The 26,344-nt window shown below is 35.1% G+C and overlaps 1 protein-coding gene across 3 annotated transcripts; it reads right to left on the bottom strand.

Moving 5' to 3' along the window:
- Window positions 1-6,955: 6,955 nt before the first annotated feature.
- Window positions 6,956-21,767, bottom strand: LOC132698493 (uncharacterized). 3 transcript variants are annotated; one of them, XM_060664596.1, is made up of 2 exons: window positions 21,623-21,767; window positions 6,956-8,399 (listed from the first exon to the last, which is right to left on the bottom strand). In XM_060664596.1, exons 1-2 carry the CDS (start codon window positions 21,626-21,628, stop codon window positions 8,040-8,042), a joined length of 366 nt encoding a protein of 121 aa, XP_060520579.1. In that variant the 5' UTR covers window positions 21,629-21,767; the 3' UTR covers window positions 6,956-8,039. The 3 variants fall into 3 exon arrangements, 1 of the variants encoding a protein (XP_060520579.1); XR_009618381.1 differs by lacking the exon at window positions 6,956-8,399 and adding an exon at window positions 9,813-10,827; XR_009618380.1 differs by lacking the exon at window positions 6,956-8,399 and adding an exon at window positions 19,568-20,038.
- Window positions 21,768-26,344: the final 4,577 nt, after the last annotated feature.

The raw sequence follows: 26,344 nt of genomic DNA, 5'->3' as shown, positions 1-26,344 counted from the left end.
GTCCCGAGAGTGGAGACTCTCTCGTTCAGAGACGTAGAATATTTATGATTGTAGCAAACAGCTGCCTCAAGTCCCTCACGAGAGTGGAGACAATCTCGTTCAGAGACGTAGAATATTTATAATTATAGCGAACAGCCGCCTTAAGATTGTCCCGAGAGTGGATACTATTTCGTTCAGAGGCGTAGAATATTTATAATTACAGCGAACAGCTGCCTCAAGTCCCTCACTAGAGTGGAAACGTATTTCGTTCAGAGACGTAGAGTATTTATAATTATAGAAAACGGCTGCCTCAAGTTAGTCACGAGAGTGGAGCTTATCTCGTTCAGAGATGTAGAATATTTGTAATTATAGCGAACAGCCGCCTCAAGTTTTTTTTCTATCCGACGAATCGTTAAATTCTTATAAAAAATTCTTTGACCTCGTACTAGTACGGAGGAAAACTTAAAGCCAGTACTTCCTATCTTTCGGATGTTATAGCCTCCAAAAGCCCCCGCGGGTCCGTTACAGAGAAACAGACAACAGAGGACAGAAAAAAAGGTATTCTTTATCGACGCTAAATCCTTTGGTACCAACGGCCACCAAGTACGACGAAATGTTACCAAGATCTCGAGTTTAGCGAGGAGCGCAATTACTTTCGTGAAACACGATTTCATCGGTTTCTCGAATGTAACAAGTGTGGTCGACATATCGTAGCTCTATAGAAGTGTATCAACAACTTATGGATTGTGAAGCTTCCTAGCGCCCGGCAGGTAGGCCACTTTCGTGACACTATGGTTAACCCCAAAAAGTCACAGCATGCAGAATCACGTCGTCGTTTATAGAAATGTTTAATTGGTCCCTATATATTTATTTATTACGTATTTATTTAATGAATATATTGTTGTAAACTATGCGTTTTTGTTTTACTTACGACTTATATTTTTGTTATGAATTGTTCGGATAATTCACACAAAATTATCCGAGAACCTTAGTACCGCCAATAGCAGACGAATTACGAGGTCTGTCAATTAGATTCCCGGAAAAGTGGCAACACTGCGACTCTCGTTATGCTACGGCGTTCGCGTTGTGTCATTCGAAAGAGGATTCATTTCTGCGTCAGTCTGTGCAAGTTTCGTCTCGATCGGTTGTTCAGTTCGTGTGTTACAGTACTTTGATCATCGGCGTGTTTGGACCCCTTGTCGCGAAAATGTGTGCTAAAAAAACTGAACAAAGAGTAGTGATCAAATTTTTGGTCAAACGTGGCGTAAGTTCCGCGGAAATTATGAAACAGTTAACCGACGTGTACAAGGATGATTGCCTGAAAAAAACAGCTGTCTACGAGTGGGCTAAGCGGTTCAGGGAAGGCAGGGAGTCGGTGGAGGACGATTCACGTGAGGGAGCTCCCTCCACCTCTCGAACGGCACAAAACGTCGATCGCCTGCGCGTGCGTGTGCTCGGAGACCGTCGGGTAAGCCTCAGAATGTTGGAAGACGAGTTGGGTATCAACAAGGAAACCATTCGACAGATGCTACACGAGGATTTAGGGATGCGCAAGTTGTGCGCGAAAATGGTTCCCAAAGTGCTCACAGTTGAGCAGAAAGAGCTTCGTTTATCCATCTGTGAAGACATGATTTCTCGAAATGAGGAGGAAGGAGAAGACTGGATGTCAAATGTTATTACCGGAGACGAGTCTTGGGTGTTCCAGTATGACCCTGAGACCAAACGACAGAGCATGCAGTGGGTGGAAAAGGGGGGGAAGCGCCCCACAAAAGTCAGAATGTCGAAATCAAAAGTGAAATCTTTGCTCATCGCATTTTTCGATATTAATGGAGTTGTACACCACGAATACGTTCCAGCAGGTCAGACAGTCAATGGGAAGTTCTACATTGAAGTTTTGAAACGTCTGAAGGCCCGTGTGTTTCGTGCACGGCCGGAATTGGCCGAACGTGGATGGGTGCTGCATCACGACAACGCTCCAGCCCACTCCTCATTCGCAGTTCGCGATTTTTTGACCAAAAACGGCATTCCAACGGTTCCGCACCCCCTACAGCCCGGACCTGGCCCCCTGCGACTTTCATCTCTTTCCACAATTGAAGTCCTACCTCAAGGGCAACCGATACGACGGCGTCGAGGAGGCAACATTCTTCAAGACTCTTTAAAAGTGTTTAGAAAAAGAACATCTCATTTTTTTATTCCTTATCATATGTAGATGAAGGCTTAAAAAGTGTACCTTCGTAACCGAAAGAGCATTAACTGACAGAAGCTAATAGAATTGATCGCTTCTTCATTGAATAAAAGGATGCAACCAAAAAGTAGAATCAAAATGTACGAAAAAACCTTTAACTCTTGTGCGAGGCGGGCGCATAACTAAAAATGAGAAAAGACAAAGATATATAACATTATATTACAATGAGATTCCGACCATAACGGGACATTAACTTCAATGGCTGCCAAAATGATGAATGCCCGCGATTTATCGCATAAGCATCCGTACCGCAGTCGGCCCGACGTCATCACCAATAAAATTAATACTGAAATTAATAAGCCTGTCACTTAGGTTACTCTGGAAAACAAAAATTAATTCAAATTTGAATAATGAGGAGACAAGTCGAAAGAATTCGGAAGTTTGGAAGACATATCAGGTCTTTAAGTCTAACTAAAAGCCAACCGTGATACAAATTAAGAGAATTCACAAAAACCGTAGTTGGATGTTATCAAGAGTTTCGCGTTTGTGGAAAAACACTTGAGCACAGATATCCCGTCCCAGGGATGCACAGATCAAGCACTGACCAATCCAGGTTGGAGATGTTAATTGAATTAACGCAAGGAGTCTTCATATAATCGGCATTGCCATTTCTCACTTATACGTTGGTGGTAAGCTGGTATTGAATTTTATCCGTTGGTTTGTTGATGTCCGATTGGAATCTCGGAGACGGTTCGCCAAAATCCAACTTGGCATTTTGAAAGATTGTCTATAAAATTAATTTCATGACTGCAAAAGAATTGCTTGTAAACACTTATTACCAGGCTATCGAGGTTGCTAAAAGTAGTAAAATCTCTACTTTTATTCTTTTTACTCTTCACTCTTCAATTATTTTTATCTGTGGGAACGAACAATATTATTAGTAATTGGATTCTAGAAATACATCAGCCACTTGAATTATTGAATAATTTACATCATTGTTATTCAATATTGCTCTTCATAGCCTATAGAAAGACACATTCCTCAAATTTGCTATTTTCGAAAATATAAAGTAATTAAGATGTGCCCGTCAATACTTTTTACCTTTAACATATTGTCTTTTCTTACTGCTCGAACAGATTACATAATCGTCGCCATTTCGCTTCTTCTATTAAAATTTTCCAGGTTGCTACTTTAATTGTTCTATTAAACAATCCAATGCACTTTTTGTTTGCTGTTGTTATTACAGGTGGATTCACCACGTTGGCTTGCGAAAGTAACTTCCATATTTGTCAAGACCAATTTCTTGGGTTATTCTTAACCGATATGTTCCAGTTTTTAGGCGCCGGAAACTCGCCTTCACCCTCTTCCGTTAGCTACGCAGCGTACACACCAATGGTACGAAACGCATTGGCCAGGGATCACGACGTGGACGTGGAAGTAGGATTTGTTGGTATACGCTTTAATAAGCAGTGGACGTTTCTCCGAGTTTTAATATAGTTCAGGCATCGGCAACCCAAACTACCTCCGAGGTCCAAAAACCAACCATTTGATCCCCATATAAATGCAGTCAGTTCCACAATAATGCAAGAAGTTAGTGTTCGATAAAATTGTAGAACTTTTTTTTTGTTTTGACTTACATTACATTTGCATTACATTACATTTCGTTAAGTGTTTTTTTGGCCAGTATAAGAATGCATAAAAAAGTTACTACTTACCGTAATATTAAAACACCTAGTGGAACACATTTTGTGCATTCATTGCCTTTAAATGCATTTGTTAGTGAATAGGAGGGAAATGAACGTCGAACACCTAAAGAAGAAAAATGTGGGTCCATACCACTATTTTTAAGTACTGAAATTTATCCAAATTATCATGTCAAAGATGAACATGACAACGATTCTTCATATTGATCGCTGTGCTATCAAGAGTGACCGAAAATTTCTTGCAAACAAGCAGAACTAAGAGTAGGGAGTCATACTTTTCTTAAAGCAGACTGTTGGTCAAAAGTTATTTCGCTCTTGAAAACAAACCAATGCAAAAATACAAACCAAAAAACAACGCTGGCTTTAAACAAAATTCTGGATATGCACGTTGAGACCAGTTATTCCATCCACAGTTTGTGTTGAATTAGAAAAATTGGACCACATATCCAAAAATTAAACCATTTCTATTTGAACCAAATATTAACTAGTGGCATTATTTGATCCTGAGTAATACTAGTAAACTAATTACAGGGCACTTCCATTGGATTGCTGCAAATCTTATGTGTCATTGTACTTTAACGTAACTAATATCTCCAGAGAAAAAAAACCTAGTCTAAATAAATAATTTATTACCTACTTGCTAGAATTATTCGCCATGCATTGTCCTCTCCTCGCGTAAAATGGGGAAGCAATAAAAAAGACGGATGAGAATATATATAGGTTGTCCCCACGACCGACAAATAACTGGCGTGTTAGAAAAACGAAAAGTATTTATTTTCTGAAGATTTAATCACGGGAGATTATGCCCTCTATTTTTAAATTGATTTTTTCAATGATAATCCAACTCAGTAACACCAACTATTTAAGCGATAACCAAAATGTAGGATTTTGTAATTGTACCGGTAGCTCAGAAACAAACCCTAATGGCTATGTAACATTTTTATTTTATAAAGATGAATTTACTGATCTGGTTGTTTCGTGCTTATGAGCATAAAACGGTTATTCGATAATTTGAGTTCATTACGTAATACAAGAAAAGCAGCGTTAAGCTCCTGCAAGGCAGATCTGGCAAAAATAGCAGCCCCACTAAGGGTAGTATAGAAGAGATAACGGCAACGGGTGATCCTTAACTGATCGTGAGCACAATACCAGGAGGTTTAGAATGGGCACGAATCAGTCAGAACCATTAACTATTGTTCCAAGTATACATGACTAAAAATGTAATGTAATGGCCTTGAGTCCGTTGTAGGAATTAAAATGTCCACGGGGCGAAGAATGAGAACAGAGCGAGGACGATATGACCAATGCATGCAATGCATGCTTTAGATTACCCTTACGCAGTCTTTACAGCTGGAGATCGCCATAGGACGACAAACAGGGCTGAGATTGAACACATGACGATCAGAATACACTTCAGAAATAATTATATAGGCATAAACCGAAGACAGATTTAAACAAGACAGAAGAAAATGAACATCGCACTACTTAATGACAAAGAAATTAAAGCAAACATTTCGAACAAAATGAAAGGCAAGAAATTACACTGAAGGAAATGACACACAATCACTATTGGAAACTGTTAAGGAAACAATTGTCAAAAGCGAGACAATATAAGCCCCAGACTACAAGATAAATATTAATACTCACAAATAAAACTGAAAATCACAGAAGCGAAGGAAGAGTCAACTATAAAATCCTACAGGTAGATTGACGCGCTCCAGATGATGCGTGACGATGCGCGATGACCATGATTTTATAAAAGGAAATCTATGGTTTATTTAAAAGTAAACCTCCGCATCGACTGCTCCACAACGAAAATAAAATCTTAAAAATATCCAAAAAAATAACTACACAAGAGAAAATTATATGGTAAGACTTTTCCGAGATCGAGAAAGTCTTGTGAATGCGGCATATACTGAGTAAAGTTTAGACATTTTAAAATCAGTAACTTGCAAATTCCCACCACACTATCGATTATGAGAGAGCGGTCGAGAGAATTGATCTCTTAAAGCGAAAGATTTTTAAATGGTTTCGTGAAAGATGTTAAAATAAATAGGGAGGTCTTTAACAATCTACGGATACGGAAAACGAAGCCTCGCTTCAAGAGTTACAAAAGCCGGGAACGAATACGAACTGAACACAATGTTCTAAGAATAATGTTGCGGTTATTTCCAAAAAGGTATTTGGGCCAACGAACACAAGAGTAAATAACGAAGTGCTACAACAAGTAGCTAAATTTAGGTATCTTGGATTTCAGATGGCTGAAGTTTGAGAACAGGACGTAGGGGTTAAGGCCGGAATCGAACAAAATGAAGCAATTCTCTTGTAACTAAAATTTAACGCTAAATCCCGATATCATATGTTCCAGTGCCACATTTGTTCTATTTATACAATTTCAATATTAAATGCAAATTTTAAAGAAATGAATGGGAGTAATTGTTCGATCCCGGTGTGGTGGTGTGCCTATGGTGGTGTGCGTGTGGTGGTGTGCGTGTGGTGGTGTGCGTGTGTGTGGTGTGGCGTGGTGAATATGTACCAGCTCAAACCACCATATTTAATCAGGCAGTTTATGCTGAATCCTTAATTACCGCGGAAAAAATTATATTCAAACAATTTAAGAGTGGTTACAGGAGGCAAAGGAACAAAACCTATTTCTATCATTTTTAAAAGCATATTGTCTCTTAAAATTAGAGATGTGATTCCCAAATGGAAGCCGTATACAATATTCACAGAACACAGAAGATTTGGAATGGATGGAAATGTCATGAAGGGCTTAGCTACAAAATGTGGAGCTAAACATTCTCAACTTCTTACCTCCATGAGATTTAGAAAAAATATTACTATGACCTTACAATTAACCTGCAAAAAACTAATTGCTCAGTTTTATAGGTCAGTTATTAATTATAACTTTTGAATTTGTTCAAATCATGGACATACTCACATATTTTTTTTATTTTATTGTTTTGTTTTGTTTTTATTGTTTTAATTTTAAAAAGGTCTTCAATAAATAAATATGATCAAGTTCTAACTTAATCATTTCCTTTATACCAGCTTCCTTTTAATCTATGTGTGTCTTAGTAGGGGCAATTAGGTACGATATTGGGGAAATGCATGTTTTTAAAATTTTGAAAAAAAAATTGAATGACTAAAATTATTCTTGAGGTTCTGAAATGGCACTAGACAGAATTTTCTAAAGGAAAAAATGCGAAGATATTATTTTTTATTAATAGACAAACAAAAGAACAACCCAGTGAAAACCGCCAATATATTTTTCTGAACCTAAAGTCGTAGTCGTTTAAGTAAATATTGGCTCAAAACAGGACGAAACGTCATTATTGTTTTTGCCTATGGCCCATTCAGGCTTAACTTGGGTATTAGTAAAACATCGATACACCGAATTCTAAAAGACCACTACCTACGCCGTTATACTAAATTACTTAAAATTCTCTTTGAATAGAATACTATAATTGGCTAAATTGTAGGATAGATGAGGACCCCAAATTTTTTATTTCGAATATTACGAACAAATGAAGCTACTTTTTCGAGCAAAGAAATAGTCAATTTGCATAGCGTGTATATTGATGCCTTTCAATGCAATGCATAATATGCATTATCGCCAGTAAATTTCCATTGGACGCGTGAAAGCGAATTATCAAAAGAGGTCGAATGTGAACGTCGAGAGTGGTATTTTGGGTGATCGATTTAACTACTTGCCGATTTTATAAAAAAAAAAAACGTCCCTCTACGAGAGGAGATGCGTGACTGCAACACGATGGATGCGTAGTACACTTCTCTCAAGAAGGAATTTTTTCTACCAGACTTATCAAATTAGCAATTATGATTTAGCAAACCCGTTGGAAAGGAAGGGGTATTGGTATTGGTACTAAAGTGGGGCGCCCTGCGTCCCCCACGCCCTCCTATAGAAGGTCAACAACTATTGTAGCCCAATACCGTCCGCTGCCTCATTGCCTCGGATACCGGTGTGACTCTCGCGACCCAGAGCAACGTGACATTCCTCTCCTCGGCCACTCTCTTCAGTACCCCTTTGCACTCCTTTATCAACAAGGAGCGCGTGCGCACTGACTTCAGCTCCATAAGTGCAGCCCTCCTATCCGAGCAGAAGAAGACCCTCCTGTTTCCGTGGTTGAGCCGAAGCAACTCTCTGGCCGCCATCAATAAAGCGAAAATATCCGCCTGAAACACAGTGCAGTACTGACCCAAACCCAAGCTCGAGCCCATTCTCTCGCAGTACGCTCCAGCTCCGGCTGATCTCCAATTCTGGACCCGTCCGTGTACCAGATAAGTCCATCCCAGAAGCCGACTCTGCCCTCTCTCCACTTTTCAATTGATGGGAACAGAAAGGTCCATTTGTCAAAGAAGGTCATCTCGGGGATCATGACATCACTCGGCATGCCCATGACCCCGCGATCCTTAGGCCCGCCCTCTAAAATGTAGTACGGGCCCCGATTGAAGGTTCCCTCCCTCCAGAGCCCGCAGCTCGCCAGCCTCACAGCCGTCCTGGCCGCCTCCATCTGCACCCGATCCGCCAAAGATAAACATAAAAAACATTAAATATTAACATTTTTTGCCAATCTGAATTCTATTGTTTTAATTTAAAAAGCCAAAAAAACTGTTGAAAATGTCAACCATTTTCTCTAAAGCACAACCTACACCAATCAAATTATCTCCAAAAATACGATATACGATTTCGGTGCCTAGTAAACAGGCCACACTGAAACTAAAACGTAGCTTTATTAATTAAAAGAATTATGTTCAGATTTGCAAAAAATGCTAAAAATTTTTATGTTCCTTATCACTTTAAATAATTGTTTTAATATCTAGGTTGACGTTTCGGTTTATCTTTTTGAATAACATATAGGACATATAACATCGGATGCCCTTTTCACCTTTCCGATATTTCATAGAATACCGGAGATATGAGAGGTGCCTCAAAATTGAAAAATTCCAAAATCACCGAAATATACACTGCTAAGAGCTTATGACTCTCAAGATAATTATACACAGAGATCGCCACCAGGTGGGTTTTAAAAACAGATCAGTGTATCAAAGATGTTAGGCTTTCACGGCCACAAACTACACTGCTAAGTATTTCCGGACTTTTGAGCCGTGGCCCCGAGATTACACTCGACGTTTCGTCTACAACTGCGGCAGACATTTTCAAGAGCGGCGATGCGGTAACGGTCGAAGTGATCTTCCGTACTGCTCTGCGATGACTGATTTGCCTAGTGGAGAATCCCCGGTATATAAGCGCGCTGGAGTGGGCGTGGCCTCGCTATTAGGCATAGGTCGTATTCGTCCGGGTAGACATGATGTTTTGTTTATGACCTGAATCCACGTTCTGCTGACGTTAAGGCCTTTTTCTTTTCTGTTGAAATTATTCTGATGTTTCTGAATTTCAATGGCTTCTCTGAAAAGTCGTCGATAAAAATGTGTTGTCCTGTCCAGTACCTGAGTGTCTTCAAACATGATGCGTATGCTCCGCCACTGCTGACTTGTCCGTATGTCCCAGGAGCATTGAATATATACAAGAATATGTTGTTTGGGTAAACACAACTTTTTAATGAAATATCCTGTATATTATTACATTTTTGGATTCTACCCAAGTTTCTAGGAAAATTTCATATACAATGCTCTATACCAATGTCTTCCTATGTCTACATTTTTATCTCAAATATGTCATTTGCAGGCCCTAGGACTAACAAGAATTTTTTTCTAAAAGGAAATCGTTATTTTTTAATTTGGGTTTAAGAGAATTTCTATAATCCTTTCATGACTAATAATACAGGGTGTTCAAAAAGTAACAATAAATACTAAATTAAGAAAACTTCCAAAAATCATTAAATGGAAACCCCCAAATTTCATAATTTTATCTTATTTACCATTAAAAATAAAAATAAGTTTGGATAAGATAAGGTTGTCTATGCTGAAAATGTTTAGCTTTCGAACGAATGTCAAATTAATATTCTTATATGACGATTTTACTGCGGGTTTCGTGCTGTGTTATACTTGACAACGAATAAAAAGTCAAGAAAGAAGAACATGATAAACAAAAAAGCCAAAAATGTCACAGGCTCTTGGTAAAATGTAAATTCGTCGTTTTTATTTTATTACTGTCAAAAATATGGCTCCATACACTGTTGAAGTGCGTTTCCAGTTATATGAGTGCTTTATTCCCAATAATGAAAGTCCAGCTTTGGATCTTCCGGAGTACCGGCAATTATATGCAGCAAGCAGATTACCCACTAAACAGATTTTTAGTGGAATAGTGCGTAACCTACGAAATACTTCAGCCATAAAAAAACACCAGGACGAACCCGAGAACTGCCCATGCTGAAGAAAAACAATTAGATGTTTTGCTGTATTTCGAAGAGAGGGAAGAAAGTCCCCAAAGGCAAGCCTCGCGTGACATTGCAGAAGTCAAATTGGCATTCAATTCTATTCACTCAAAATTATTTTCCATTAAAATTCCTCCCTGTTCAGTTATTAACAGCTGAAGATAAGGATGCAAGAGCAACATTTTGCGCTCTAATGATGGACCGTTACTTTGAATCCATATTTGAAACAGTATTATGGACTGACGAAAGTTTTTTTAATACGACCGGCATTATTAATAGATCTACTAGTAACAAACACCGTGTTAAAATTATTCAGAAGCAGGGTTACAGAAGTTAGTGTGGTATAATATCTATTTTTTATGAAGGCCATCTTAATGGTGATCGGTATTTAAACCTACTAGCTACGCAGAATTATCCGCTTATTGACGCTCTACTGGAACAAGTTAAACATGATCAAATCTTTCAACAAGATAGTGCTCCTTATCATACGTCACGATCTGTTATTAACTGGCTGAACAACCCATTTACAACTTGGATAGGTCGACCCGGAACAATACCTTGGACAGCTGTTAGCTCTGATTTAGATTTCTTTCTATGGGGAAACCTAAAAAATAAAGTTTATCAAAATCGGACTGACATAGGGAGAACAAAGAGCAAATAATACAGGAAATACTTAATATCAACGAATCTAAAATGGTTAGTGATGCTATAAATAAAATGGAAACTATATATACGACGTGTTTGGCGGTTTATGGAGGACATGTTGAAAATTTATTATAATACCTGTTGTTCCAATCCAAATCCAAGTCAATTCTTTAAGTATTATATCTGACATATTATAGTTTTTTTAACTAAAAATATGTCACATTTTATAAAATTTAGGTCAAAAAATTATTGATAATTTTGAAATAGCAACTATCACCAGCCTCATATATTTCTTTGGAATATTATTGATTTTAAACGCTGTGTTAGCTAACTAAGAATAGATATAATAAAGTTTGAAACCGCAGCAAAATCGTCATATAAGAATATTAATTTATCAATCTTTCGAAAACTAAACATGTTCAGCATAAACAACCTTACCTTATACAAACTTACCTTTATTTTTAATGATAAATAAGATAAAATTATAAAATTGCAGGGGTCGGTCCATTAAAAAAAAAGATTTTGACAGTTTTCTTAAATTAGTATTTAATCTTACTTTTTGAACACCCTGCATGCATTATTAGTTAACAACATATTATAAACATTGTGATAAAGTATGTTCTTGCCAACAACGTATTAAACCCAAATTAAAAAATAAAGATTTCCTTTTAGGAAAAATTGGTATTAGTCCTAGGGCCTGCAAATGACATAATTAAAATAAAAACTTAAATATGTCAAAAACCATTAGACATAGATATAGAACATTTAATTGACGAACTCAACAATGGCTAGATTGGCGAGAAAATGGACTGCATAATTTATAGGAAAACTACGAATTGAGGCCTTATTACTTTAGTGTGTGTTTGATCGACCTGGGAGTCCCGGATTATGCGGGGAGCCGGCCGGCTGAGGCGATTGGAACACTCTAAATTGTCACTAACAGATAATTGTTAATTGTTAGTCTATCGGAACGACCGCAACAGGGAAGGCAGAACATCACGAGCGACAAATTAATTTTTCTGCAACGTTCTACCGAGTACCGATCGATCGATACATTTCGAATCCAAAAAACCACTACTTGCACTTTGCACTTGCGTATTAAAACGTACCGGGAAATTAAAATACTAAGAAAGTGTCAACATAAATTGCGGTGGTAGTAAATTCTTTTTCCCTTTTAATATAAGGGCAACGAACATTAGAAAAATGACTAAATTAAATTAATTAACTATTAAAAGAACATGCAAACGTAACATTCCGCCTACCAAAATACAACGAATTTTTTTAATGTGTTATTTGTTGGTAGCGGACAGTTTAATAACCGGGCTATTTGAAGTCTTTACAAGAGCCACTCTAACTATACCGTCTTCCATTGCATTGGCGGGTCGAGATCATCTTTGATTAGTACCAGCGTACCAATTACAACAGAAGAAGGATCTTTATACTATTTGCTACGCTGATGATACGTATATCAAAATTCTTTGGACCACCGGGCCCAGAAATCTTGAAGCATTCGCTGGAGTAGTTGTCAACGATCTAAGTGACTACCAGAAGTCGAAGTGTAATCGTTTTCAGGGGTGCCATCACAGGTTTCAATGTAAGAAAATAACCCGGCGTGAGGGCTGAAAGGTCGTAGGGATCGGTAAGGTAAGCTCAGTATTTTTCAACTCTGGATCTAGCTAACGGTTTTAATTTTTTTAATTAATTAATTTTCTAATTTTTATGGACCATAGACCATTAGTCTGGTTGTTTAACCTAAAAGGACCAAAATCAAAACTTATGAGATGGAGACAAACTAGAAGAATTTGACTACGAAATTTTTTATAAAAATGGCAAACAAAACACAAATGCGGACGCCTTGTCACCAATAAAATTAAATGCTTTAGAAACCGACTCTATTTATAATAATACTGGAGATATTGATCTCGATATTAATACATTTTTAGACAACAATTTTCATCCGAATAAATTAGACTGGAATGAAATTTCAAAAACACTCGAGGAAATAGAAAATAAACACCTAAAAAGTCCAAAAATAATCATCCTCGAAAACAAACTTTTCAGGCCAGTTTTTGAAAATACAATACATAGTACTAATACTGACGAAACTTTACAGGGAATACCTATATTAAATGAAATTAATAACAAGAACGAAATATATTAATTAAATATAAACATGAAGGTAAAACTAATCACAGAGACATAGAAGAAACTTGTAAATTTCTAAAAAATAATTATTACTGGAAATCCTTAAAGTCAGATGTTACAAAATATATTAACGAATGTGAAATTTGCCAGCGAGCAAAATATCAACGAAAACCACCAGATCAACCTTTAATGTTAACTGAAACACCTTCAAAACCATTAGAAATTATACACGTCGATACCTTTATTGCCGGCGGACAAAAATTCTTAACTATAATTGATAAATTCTCTAAGAACTGCGATTTCAGCATGCCAAAAATTAGTACATTTCTTCTCAATCTATGGAATACCAAAACAAATAGATAAAAAATCCGATATTATTTCACTTATGCCCTATGCGATCATTGCATATAACACTATACACACAAATACTAATTTTACGCCTTTTGAATTAACACTAGGACACACTGATACAAGTGACCCTATGAACCTAATCACTTCTCAAATATATTGTGAATACGTAAATAACCATCAAACAAATACTAAGCTTCTTTACGAAAAATGCATAACGATTCCCTTTAAAAAAAACAAAAAACGATCGATAAAACTAATAAAAATTAATAAAAACAAAACTCCAGTAGAACTAAAAATTGGCGCAACGGTGTATAAGCGCATCGAAAGTCGAAAAGGTAAATTAAATAAAAAATTTTCTGGACCATTCATATTAACAAAAATCTTAGATAATAATAAAATTGAAATAGAAAACCCAAAAACAAATAAAAAACAAAATAACTCACGTTAACGAAACTAAAATAATGAACGTTGTTCCAGGTGGCTCGCAAACATCGGAGCAAACGAAGTAAAATTCCACAACCTGAACAACTATCTAGGAATCCTTCCTTATAAACTAGGTACCGCAAAAATAACCTCTAATCAATTCTTCTTTATACAAATTTTTGATTTAAACCCAGCTGAATTCTATGCAATCTATAACCAAGTAAAAATATTAATTAGTCAGATTAAAAATAATACTAATTATTCTCACGAATATTCTAATTCAGTCATCCCTCTTGTAACATTAGCAAAACGCATTGAAAACCAAATTAATCAACTCAATCCATCATATATAAAAAGAAATAAAAGAGGTCTATTAAACCCAATCGGTTCTATTATTAAATGTATTACTGGAAACTTAGACCAATCTGACGCGGCAAAAAAACGATATAGAAATCAAACAACTGCAAGAAAACCAAAATAATTTAGGAACTAATTCAATTAATCAAATAAAACCGTTAGAAAAAACAATCAACTCATTTAAAAATTTGATATCCAATATTTCTCATAACCAACTCATCCTTAAATACAAAATATTACAAATTGATCAAATAATCAAAAAGATAACTGTTGAACAAACGAACGACTATGAGTATTTCCAAATACATGTAGTAATGAATCAAATTACCTTTATGTATAATTCAATATATAACATTTTTGAGAAAATCGAAACCGCAATTAGCTTTGCTAAATTAAATACTTTATATAATTTAATAATTGATCCGTCCGAACTAGTCGAAGAAATTAAAAACATTAAAAAAGAATTAAAGGAAAACCAACTACCGTTCGAGTTATCTATCGAAAATATATTAAATTTTGAAAAAATTATAGAAATAAAAAGCTACTCTAGAGGACTAATAATAACTTTTATTTTGGAACTACCATTAGTAGAATCAGAAATTTATCAATATTACCAATTGTATCCGCTACCAGTTAATAGTGAACAAGAACTGCAATATTACGTCAATATACCGATCCAAACATACCTGAGTGGAAATATATACTCATTTATGGACTCTAAATGTGTGAAACTATTAAAAAATGAGTTGATGTGTAAAAATATATATATTACCTATATGAAGGAACACCCGCCTTGTTCAGTGGAAATAATAACTCACAAGACCAATTTGACAAACTGTAAACCAATTAAAATCCAACTTCAAGAAATAAAAATTTTTAAAATCCAAAATGGAAAATGGATTGTGACACCTAAGAAGACAATAGCAACAGTACAATGTAATGACGACATTAACATTGTACCATTATTCGGATCTCACCTTATCGAATCTTCCCCAATTTGCAAAGTACAAATTGAACGACTAGGGACCTATACCCCTAATCGATTGAGATTTGATGACACCCGTCTACCGGAAGTGAATTTCTCACTACTACACAAACAGAAAACAATCTTCGATCCACCAGAACTCACACTGGACACGATCAACCTAAAGGCAATAAAAGAGCTACAAATCCAAATGGACGAAGCAAAAGAAAACCTTGGAAAGATGTCATTACCTATATATTCCACAAGAACTAGTGTTTGGACAATTTTGTTGTACCTAATAATTATATTGATTTTGATTTATTTGTTATATAGATGTTTTCCATTTAAAAGGTTACCTAAAATTAATAAACAAAAAGAGAATATTATCATTTAAACTAAAACCACTTGTTGTACCCGTGCTTTCATCTAAGGGCGGAGGTGTTATAAACGCTCTAATATTGTAAACCGCTGAATAAAAGTTCCCATACATATTGTTTCCCAAAGCGTCAGCAATTTGTTTATATAAAACCACGGTGCGAACCACATCGCCAGCTATTTGTCATCTCGCTTTAATAAAGTTTTTTAAAAAATCAAATTTGTTTTACACGACGAAAACTCTTTGCACAGGTTTTTGAGGCTGCAATTTATTTACAGTTGTTTTTTCTGGTAAAGAATGACATAGATCAAAATCAACATGGTTTTCACAAAAAAACGTTCAGTTCTTACAAACTTGGATAAAGTCTATCGAAACGACCGCAACAATGAAGAGAGAAAACCACGAACGACGAATTAAAACGTGTTGGTAATGGTAGAAAATTTGTATTTTTTTAGGGCAACTAATATTAGAAAAATGACTAAATTACACTAATTAAACTATTAAAAGAGCATGCAAACGAAACAACATTATATATAAAATTTTCCTAGAAATTTGAGTAGAATCCAAAAATATAATAATATACAGGATGTTCGATTTAAAAAAAAATGAAGTTGTGTTTACCCAGGCAACACTAAGTGGCCACCCTGTACAAGATCTTTACGAAAAGTCTTTAAACATGTTGTCTTTTTGTATATAATGGCTTTACATAATAATAAGGGACTTGAGGACAAACTACTTGTTATTAACAATATAGGCTACAATACACAAGAACTGACAGCCGTAGATAAAGCATAATATGCAACACGTTTGGTAAACCTTTTAAGTCACTCATTTAATAAACACTCGCTCCGCTTTACCACACTTTTCGCATAATATACCATTATTCTATTTAAATATATGTTATACAGGGTGAGTCAAAGTATAGGTCATCCCGTTAATGACACATTGTGTATAAATGTGATTTTCATTATGCCATTTTTCATTTTCAGGGCCGGTTTCTAAAATGCAGGGTGTAAAAATGTATTCATAAAATAACATTTTTATTTATAAATCTCGCAGTTTTACACATATTTCACTTTTATGTAGATTTTTATGTGGATTATCAGCAACTTTTCTTTATGTACGCCAATGGTATTAAAACTTATTTAGTTTAATAAACCTCTTACTTTACACTTTTTGTCTCTTATGTATTTTTGATAACAGTTGTAGTTTTTAAAACATTATACAATAATTAATAAATTAAAAGTTGAAAAATGACCAATAGTAAATAACGTTCTTTTATCTTAATTGTAGCCAAGAAAAAATTCTCAAAAATAAAAAATTGCTATTTGTAATTTTTATTTTCAAGAGAGAAAATAGGCAAATTCCGACATAGTTAAATGATTTTTTGATAAAAAGCTGAGCAAAGCTACAATATTGACGCAGGTGTTACAATATTTTTCAAAAAAGTCATTTTTCACTCGATTTTTCACTTGATTTATTTAATTATGAATTATTTAATTAATATATATGTTAATATCTAAAAACTGAAATTGTAATCGGGAATACATAAGATAAGAAAAATTATGCAAAGTATATCAAACAATGTGAGTTTTACGACCAGAGGCGTACATCGAAAAAATATAGTGGAGTCATAGGACACAGGACAGCACCTTTTTCTGCTAGTATGCCGTTTTTATTTGCGGGACAATTATGCATACCAATTGAAAAACAGGGAAAGAGAAATAAAAATGTTATTTCTTTAAATAAAGTGGGCGAAAATGAAAAATTGCATTATAGGGCATAATTTCAAACAATTTGTCAATAAGGGGTTGACCCATCTTTTCGACTCACCCTGAATACAGTGTAGCTGTTCAATTGGTCACTTCTTAATTGAGTAGTAAAAAATATAATATTTTGCAATTGTAGAGTGTTATCTATTATCATATAATAATTTTTACGATACTTAGTAATTCGGGAAATCCCAATAAAACTATCAAATCCATTTAGTTCTCAGAACGGAGAATATAAATAAATATAAACTTCATTGTATTTTCAAAATCATTTCGGTCAATTGACAAAAAAAAATTTAACCGGACAATTCCACAAGGCCAATACAGGGGGTTCCATTTAAATAAATAAATAAATTTTTCAAAGAAACTTCCACAGGGTACTGTCATACTTTTTACAAAAATTTCTGGATTCCTCCGGCATCGGTTTTTGCTGTGTCGAACTTCCCCCATTGATGACAGATAGAGACCTGAGTCGCGGTTAAGATTGTTGGGTTGTATATAGATTTCTATTCTCTCAGATTTTTCGTTGGTAGAAGATCTGATTACATGCAAAAATTTTAGTTTTATCGAATAAAATTTTATGTCCGGTTTCATGAGTGTGTTCGGCAACAGCGATGAGTTTATTTGTCTTAGTGGTAAGGCTCTTTCGTGTTGTTTAAGCCTAGTTGATATTTTTGCCGCATATGCATGGAATGCTGTAAACTCATGGCATCTTAAATGGAATTTTGTTTTTGACGGACCGAAGATGTTGAGAGATTTTTGAACAAGTGGTAAATCTGGTTTTGACGTTATACTTCTTTAGAACTTTTGATATGTGGTCAGTGATCGCTATTGGAAGGTTTTGGTGAAGTGTATTTTTTGATAGAACGCTTAAAATCTTTAATGTTGAAATTATTAGAGAGAAGAGCAGAAGTAAGGTGTTTTAACTCTGATGGTGATGTGACCATGCGTTAAAGTATCGGTCTGTGCGCGTAGATTTTCTGTAAACACAATGACCCAATGTTAGGTCTGATTTTCTATTGATAAGAATATCTAAGAATGGAAGATTATTATTAGTGTCTAGTTCAATAGTAAACCGTATGTTTGGGAGTATAGAGTTTAAATATCTAAGAAAATCTATTAGGGTTTCTTGACCAAGAGATCAAATAACAAAAGAATCATCGTCGTAGCGTTTCCATAATTTTGGTTTTAGATGAAAGGTGTCGAGAGCTTTCTTCTCAAAGGCTTCCATAAATATATTCGAGATGACTGGTGATAGTGGAGAACCCATAGCTGTTCCCGACGTTTGTTCAAAAATTTGACCGTTATAAGAAAAATATGTTCCCGGCAAGCATTTTGCAATTAAGGTGAGAAGTTTTGGCTCCAGATTCTCGAACTTTAATATATCTGACATGATGTCGAGAGTTTCAGGAATAGGAACTTTGGTAAAGAGGGATTCTACGTCGAAACTAACTAGAATATCCTGTGTATCTAATGTAATGCTTTTTAATTTAATTGTTCGGTTTCGTAGTTAATTCCTTTCACTTCATTGAACAATTAAAAAGCATTACATTAGATACACAAGATATTCTAGTTAGTTTCGACGTAGAATTCCTCTTTACCAAAGTTCCTATTCCCGAAACTCTAGACATCATTTAAGATATATTAAAATCCGAGATTCTGGAACCCAACCTTCTCACCTTAGTTGAAAAATGCTTATCGGGAACATATTTTTCTTGTAACGGTCAAATTTTTTAACAAACTTCGGGAACAGCTATGGGTTCCCCACTATCACCAGTCATCGCGATTATATTTATGGAAGCCTTTGAGAAGAAAGCTCTCGACACCTTTCATCTAAAACCAAAACTATTTAAACGCTACATGAATGATACTTTTGTTATTTGGCCTCATGGTCAAGAAACCCTAGTACATTTCCATTTAAACTCTATACACAATAACATACGTTTTACCATTGAGTTGGAAACTAATAATAACCTTCCATTCTTAGATATTCTCAATAGAAAATCAGACCTAACATTGGGTCATTGTGTTTACAGAAAACCTACGCACACAGACCGATACCTTAATGCATCGTCACATCACCATCCGGCACAAAAATCATCGGTTATCAACTCACTTGTTTACAGAGCCGTAAAACTATCTCAGCCCGGGTCACTGAACCCAGAATTAAAACACCTTACCTCTGCTCTTCCCTCTAATAATTTCCACATGAAAGATATTGAGCGTTCTATCAAAAAATACACTTCACCACAACCATCCAATAGCGATCACTGACCACATATCAAAAGTTCCAAAGAAGTATAACGTCAAAACCAGATTTACCATTTGTTCAAAAATCTCTCAACATCTTCGGTCCGTCAAAAACAAAATTCCATTTGCGATGCCAGGAGTTTACAGCATTCCATGCATATGCGGCAAAGAATAAATTGGAGAGACCGGACGAAAAATATCAGCTGGCTCAAAGAACACGAAAGAGCCTTACCTCTAAGACAAATAAACTCATCGGCTGTTGCCGAACACACTCATGAAACCGGACATAACATTTTATTCGATAAAACTAAAATTTTTGCATGTAATCAGTTCTTCTACCAACGAAAAATCCGACAATCTATACAAATCTATAAACAACCTAACAATCTTAACCGCGACTCAGGTCTCTATCTGTCATCAATATGGGGATCAGTCATCCGAGACGGTGTTTATGCCGCTAATTTAGCTCTGCCCCCCTCAAACAATATATAAGCAGGTCCAGAGTAAAATACGAATCAGTTTCAGTGAAGCTCTGAAAAAGCCAACAGTATGATTGGCGAAACGTCGGCAAGTTCGACTCAGCAAAAACTGACGCAGGAGGAATCAAGAAATTTTGTAAAAAGTAAATCAATAAATGTTTTAATAGCAAAACGTGTAGTTTACAGTAACATGTTTAAATTTTAACAATAATGTTTAAACATGTGTAGTTAAAATAACATTTCGATTTCTTTTCATGCAAACAAATCTCAAAAAACTTTTATTTACCGAATTTGTTAATTCAAGAATTTGTCAGACTGAAGAACAAAATCAAAAAATCCGAAACGTTGGTACCCAGACCCACACAATACATTACGTCATTCGACTCGTCCAAATTTGCAGTAACATACAGAGCATCCTATTAAAAATTAGAAAGTCAGAGTAAGATATATCTTGCATATACAAATAAACTAATAGATACATATTTCACATTCGTCAAACATCTTCTTTTTTTTTCATAAATTATTTGGGACCAATTTATTGGGAAAAAATGCAGTTTAAAAAAAAGCATGAAGAAATATTTTTCAATTAATACAATTACTTGGAAATAATTGGAATACAGCTGTTAGATTTGGCAAAAAAGAACAAGTACATATATGTAAGGCAGGCAAGATATTTCGTAGATTGCTTTGTGGGGTGATGAAGTTAGTCACAACAGTAATAAGGACAAAATATATAAAGATTTGCAACATTAATGAAGCATTAATGAAAGCAGAAGCTCATTTGGTCATTACTTGCTCAATAAAAAAATAAAATGATTGTATTTGAATTAGCTCTGACGTAATCAGGAAAAATTGAGAAGAAAATTGACTACGCCACTGGATCGTAAAAAACTATACCTACGTCAGTCTTCGCCTTTTCAATAAGTTAACGCATAACCAAACTACCAAGGGTTTCTGAAAATGCAGTATTTCAAAGCCAAAGTATGACAAAAACTGCAACAGGCTAGCTTTATTAATAAGGGGGATAAGCCATAAAACCACAACCACAAAACGATAACTCTTGAATATCCCATGTAAAGAAAATGTAAAAAGAAAAATTATAGATAAAAAACAAAAAAAAAGTAAGTTTTTGGATTGGATAGAGTAAAATACACCTTGAATGGGCATTTAGTTATTGATCAATTAACTTTTATGGAAAGAAGTAGTATGTATTATTTTGTCAATACTGTAGAAAAAGTATAGTACTTCAAGCATCAAGTTTTGATTTTTTGTGGATTGTGGGAGTCAATCCTAGGGAATATAAGATAATGAGGATGTTTTGCATCTATTTTGAAGCTTTTTCAAACCTATTTGACAGAACACCATTTTAATTACATCAATAATCAAACCTAGTTTCAGAATCCTTTTCAGAATCAATTGCAACTCAGTCCCTGGCCCATTATCAATAACTAATTATTTTAGTATTTCATTTTATTTCCCTTTCTTACTTTCTACTTTCATATATTTTTGCTTACAATATTATGCGCCACAAGTTTTTCTTTTATTAGCAATCAAGGGCACTGAATATTATGCCTCCCCATATAGAAATTCTGTTAATCAGGTTGTTAATCAAATAATGAAAAACAGTTATAACTTACAGTCATCCTGGCCAATGATCTACAGGCGAACAACAGAATGAAGGAGCTGTTGGGCTGCAAAAAGCTCCACCAAACCGGGAGTTAGCCGATCTGGTGTGAAAAGTAAGCTATCACTCCAAAAACCAAATTCTACCCTGTTCCTGCGACTAGCAATCGCGAGCTTGAATAGCCCATGTAAAATAGAATATCACAAACCTTTAGGCTTTAATCGAGGTAGATGTGGGTATATATCTCAAAAAGGGCGTAGGCACTATAGCAGACAAGGAATATGGACACTTACAGTGAAAAATAACTGGCACAAAATGCATTAAACCAACAATAACACCGAAAACCTTCAATTTTACAAAAAGCCACGTATTCGTGCTACACGAATTGAATACAGTTCTTAGTTTTAGTCTAATCTGAAATTACCAGCCTCACTCGCATTCGCAACAGGCCAGAAACAAACATATATGATGCCCTCCTTCATCTACCTCACTTCACGATTATGGGTTAAAGAGCCGGACAATACGACAAAAACTGCGCCACATTAAGCAATAAAGGCCTCATAAAGTGTTGGGTACCATTCCGTGCTATCCTCATATCGAGGATTAACGTAAACATTGTCAACAATAAAATTGAAACAAATTTTCTGCCGAAATTCCAATTGTAAGCAGGCATTATAAAAACCATTAGAACGCAAAAACAGATTTCTGTATATCTTATAGGTTTATGTTAAATGCGTCCTAACCTAATATACGGACATTTCGTGGATCCCAGAATCACTTTCATTGTAAGCAGTTTACACGTCAGTGTGACTAAATTGTGCTACGAACTCATAATCTACAGAACATCATAAACAATACATAGGGCCCACACAAGGAGTATGGGTACATTTTCGTAAAACAACAGGAATACATTCACTGACATGACCGTCAGAATTGACAAACGTCAAAAAACGTGGGAATTATCTCCGATAACATCCGATTGCTCCCAAACCCGTGCGGTAAAATCGCGGAAATGTCCGCAGTGGCTCGGATTCGTGGTACGCTTCCCGCACGCTAGATCGGTGGATAATTAGGTATTTTACAGACGGGAGTAGAAAAACTAAATTATTCCTCCTGAAGATTATAAGACCGTTTTCTTTATACCTGAAATTGAATTTAGTTGTATTTATTTTTCTAACATCTGGTTGAAAAGCTGGTCATCCCAGAATTTTATTATGATTTGTCGCTTGTGAAACATTATAAAATTAAAATCAAAATTTTTATTTACGCATTTAGCATTTATTATGATTACAGTATAGTATACCTAAGAAAAATAGTAACACCAACACTTACAGTTGCTAAACTACCACGTTTACAAGGCGACCGGTTGATTAAAAACAGTCTTCTTTACTTTGCAATTAAAACTACTAAGAGGCAGAAAATAAATCATTACGCTCGTTATTTGTGAGTAAAATATTTGCAGCTTGCACATTCGATTCATAGGCGCCATGTTGTATGAAAATCAATGTTATAAAAATTCAATAAATTTCAGAAAATTCTATTAAAATTATTTTTCATATTTTGATTTTGAAACTGGGGTTTGTGAGATGAGAGTGAATTATAATTGAATCCACTGTTGACATTAAAAAAAAATGCACAGTTTAAGAATGCCAAATAGTGAAAATGTCAAAGAAAAAGGTCAATTCGATGCAATTTTTACTAGCTGCCAACCCTCACAACTCGGCCAAGGAAAATGTTGTAGACCTACTGCAAAGGCATCAAAATCTCATTACCTGACGCCACTGATAATTGGAAAGCAAACAGCAATAATGGTTAGATGACTCAAGAAAATTTTCAAGAATGCTTCATAAAATATTTAGTTCCAGAATTAATTTTTTCGAATTAGAAGAATGTTTTCTTAGTTTCAAGTTTTTCAAATTTTCTAGATTTAATTTGAGACAGAAGTTTCAACAAAAATATGTGTAGTCAGTTAAAAATGTCCATTTTGAATGGATCCATTTGGGTGCCCTTACTTTTTCTACTACACAAGTGCTTTAGCGTGAGACAACTATAGTGTTTTCTGATGAAATTTCGCTAGTTTGCAGAACGACTCTGGAGATCATGTTAAACGGCGGATAGCTCGTTTCAACTGGGAAAGATAGTGTGAAATATATTTAAAGAAATAAAGAAAAAAAAATTGACTAAAGAAAAAGGAAAAAAGATGTGTTGCATCAAGTATTGAAGGATTCAAAGATGTTTGTGTGCAGCAAAATAAATGAATGAAAAAAAAACTATTAATTGAGTGAGTACTTTTAACCAACCCTTGATCACGATTGTTTACATGGACGTACCCCCCATAATGCAATGTCTCACTTATAGAGTACGTAAAATACTTATTAACTAACTTATGAAAATGATAATTAAAAATTTAAAAGGCTAAATATAAACTCAGTTTTGATAAATTCAGTTGAATAAAAAAAAAGGTGTTATACCTTGCGGTTCCTGTAAGTAGTGGCTGCAGTCGTGTACGCTGATTTAGAATCCGGCTGTATCCGATAGCACGGTCGCGATCGATTGACTGGTTGCGGTGAAGAGCTGCTACCAAATTAAGCGAGTCACTCCAGCAGCGAACAGCAAATAGTTGTTGAATTCCAAAACGTTGCCGTACAAGGCAAACAACGTAGATAGAAAACGGAAGAAAAAATGGTAAAAAAGGAAATAAAAGGAAAAAAAGAAAAACCCCTGTAAGGGAATGCCAAAAATCAGTTACTACACCCGAAATAAAATATCACATACCTGTAGGTGATGATCGGGGTTTACGTACGAGTGTAAGACGTATCAACTAATTGCCATTGTGCCAACAAAGCAAAAATAAGAACCTCATGTGGATGCATGAGGTACGTACATATATCACATCCCCAAAATGGCGCAGACAACCTATCAGAAAACAAATACAAAAACATCCAAATGTCTGATCCAGATGATGGCACAATAGTTTACTCGAAGAATCTTTGGCGGATGTCTCAACTCGGTGGCCTGGTATTTTCTTTAAAATCACCAAAATCACACCGAAAAATTCTATTACACTGCGAAGCCCATTCGAACGTTAATGTGTTCTCTACACGCAAAATCAACCCTCATGAACAACGAAGATCAAGATATGCTTGTCTAACATTCACATAGTCCCATTGGGCGTCTCACTCCACCGCATTCACGATCACAGGTGGAGATAAACTCGACGCGTAATGCCAAATCAACCAGCAAATCAATGTATCAATCACAACAACCGAGAATGCGGAGCAAAACGTAACACTAAACAAGTAATAAAGACCAGAAACGTTCTATCGAGTTACATTACCCAAACACTCAAAAGCAATTAATTTTAACATAAGGAATTATTATTCTTCGCGAGAAACCTTAGAGACTATTCCACAATCTGGCAACTGCGCCAGTAACGACTCCGGCCGGTGACATTTGGAAGCTTGACGTATGATTACAGTAAACAATTAAAAAAATCAGAATGCAACAAGTTTTACACAAAAATACAGGTGTAATCAAGGTAATCGTACAAAATATTGACCAGGAATAACGGATACCAAAAGCACACTAAATGCTAAACTGACGCAGAACGTTATAACCTAAGAATCATGAAAATTCTCCAAGGGAAAATTGATGTAATGTGGCATGCAGGTACAAATTTCAGCGATAGGACAATATATCCAGATAATCCTCGAACTTAAAACATCTAGAATCGCAATGACCAGTAAAATAACAAGTGACAATATACCAGTCATTTTCAAAACGAAGAAATGCGCTTCATAGGAACATTGTTACAAGAAGGAAGCATTTTTAAATTTTGTCATATGATTGATATCAAGTTTTAAATTCTCCACCATATCACCCTTGCGGAAAAGACAAGTGCAAACCGCAAAAAAAAGAAACACTTTTTTTACTACAAAAATCTTCGTCTTGATCAAAAGATCAGTTAATAGTTAATTTCCTGTTTAGCTACAGAACCACTCCTTATGCATGTGAAACTTAAAACATGGTTAGATTTACTTAAACCGAAAGAGAATAATAGAATAATTTAAACCCAATGCAGATGAATAGTGGAAAGTAGGAGTAGAGTTACCTATCTTGCATTCGGAAAACCATAACTATTAATGAAAATATCAATGCTTTCAAGTAACCTGTTCATGGGGATTTGTAACTTCTAGGTTTTAGAGTTAATGTTATTTTCATACAGGAACTTCGCAATGGTGAGTGAGTGGGTTAATCTTATTTAAATTCAAATTTCCCAAGTTTATGTTTATTCAGATGAGGTCACTTATTGCTTGAATGGCTTTTTAAAAATACCATAATAGAAATTTAAGCATCCCATAAGCAAAATTTTTTGAAAACCATTTGGCCATAGCGTCAATTGCCCTGTATTTATGGTGTTTCAAAACAAAGAAGAAAAACTTAAGGGGGTAATTCTATGTGTAAAATAGAGGGTAGTTGGTTATATAAACTTTGTTTTTATGTTTTATCTGAAAGAAGAAAATATATAGCACCAAAGAAAAACTTATTTTGTTAATTTTTATGTTTTATATAGAAACTTTTGTCTTCTAGAATATTTTCATAATACTCACTGTCCACAAATAAAAAAATATAATCAAAAAAATTATAGTCACTTCCTATGGCGTTTCTTATTACTGTTTCATTTGACAATACTTAGTTAGTTTAAATAAAAAATAGCACTAATTCAAACTGATTA

Source organism: Cylas formicarius, unplaced genomic scaffold, assembly GCF_029955315.1.
Source record: "Cylas formicarius isolate icCylForm1 unplaced genomic scaffold, icCylForm1.1 PGA_scaffold_2__14_contigs__length_35257938, whole genome shotgun sequence".
Lineage (NCBI taxonomy): Eukaryota > Metazoa > Arthropoda > Insecta > Coleoptera > Brentidae > Cylas > Cylas formicarius.
The sequence above is the reverse complement of the archived record's forward strand: the minus strand, read 5'-3'. Positions and strand labels throughout refer to the sequence as shown.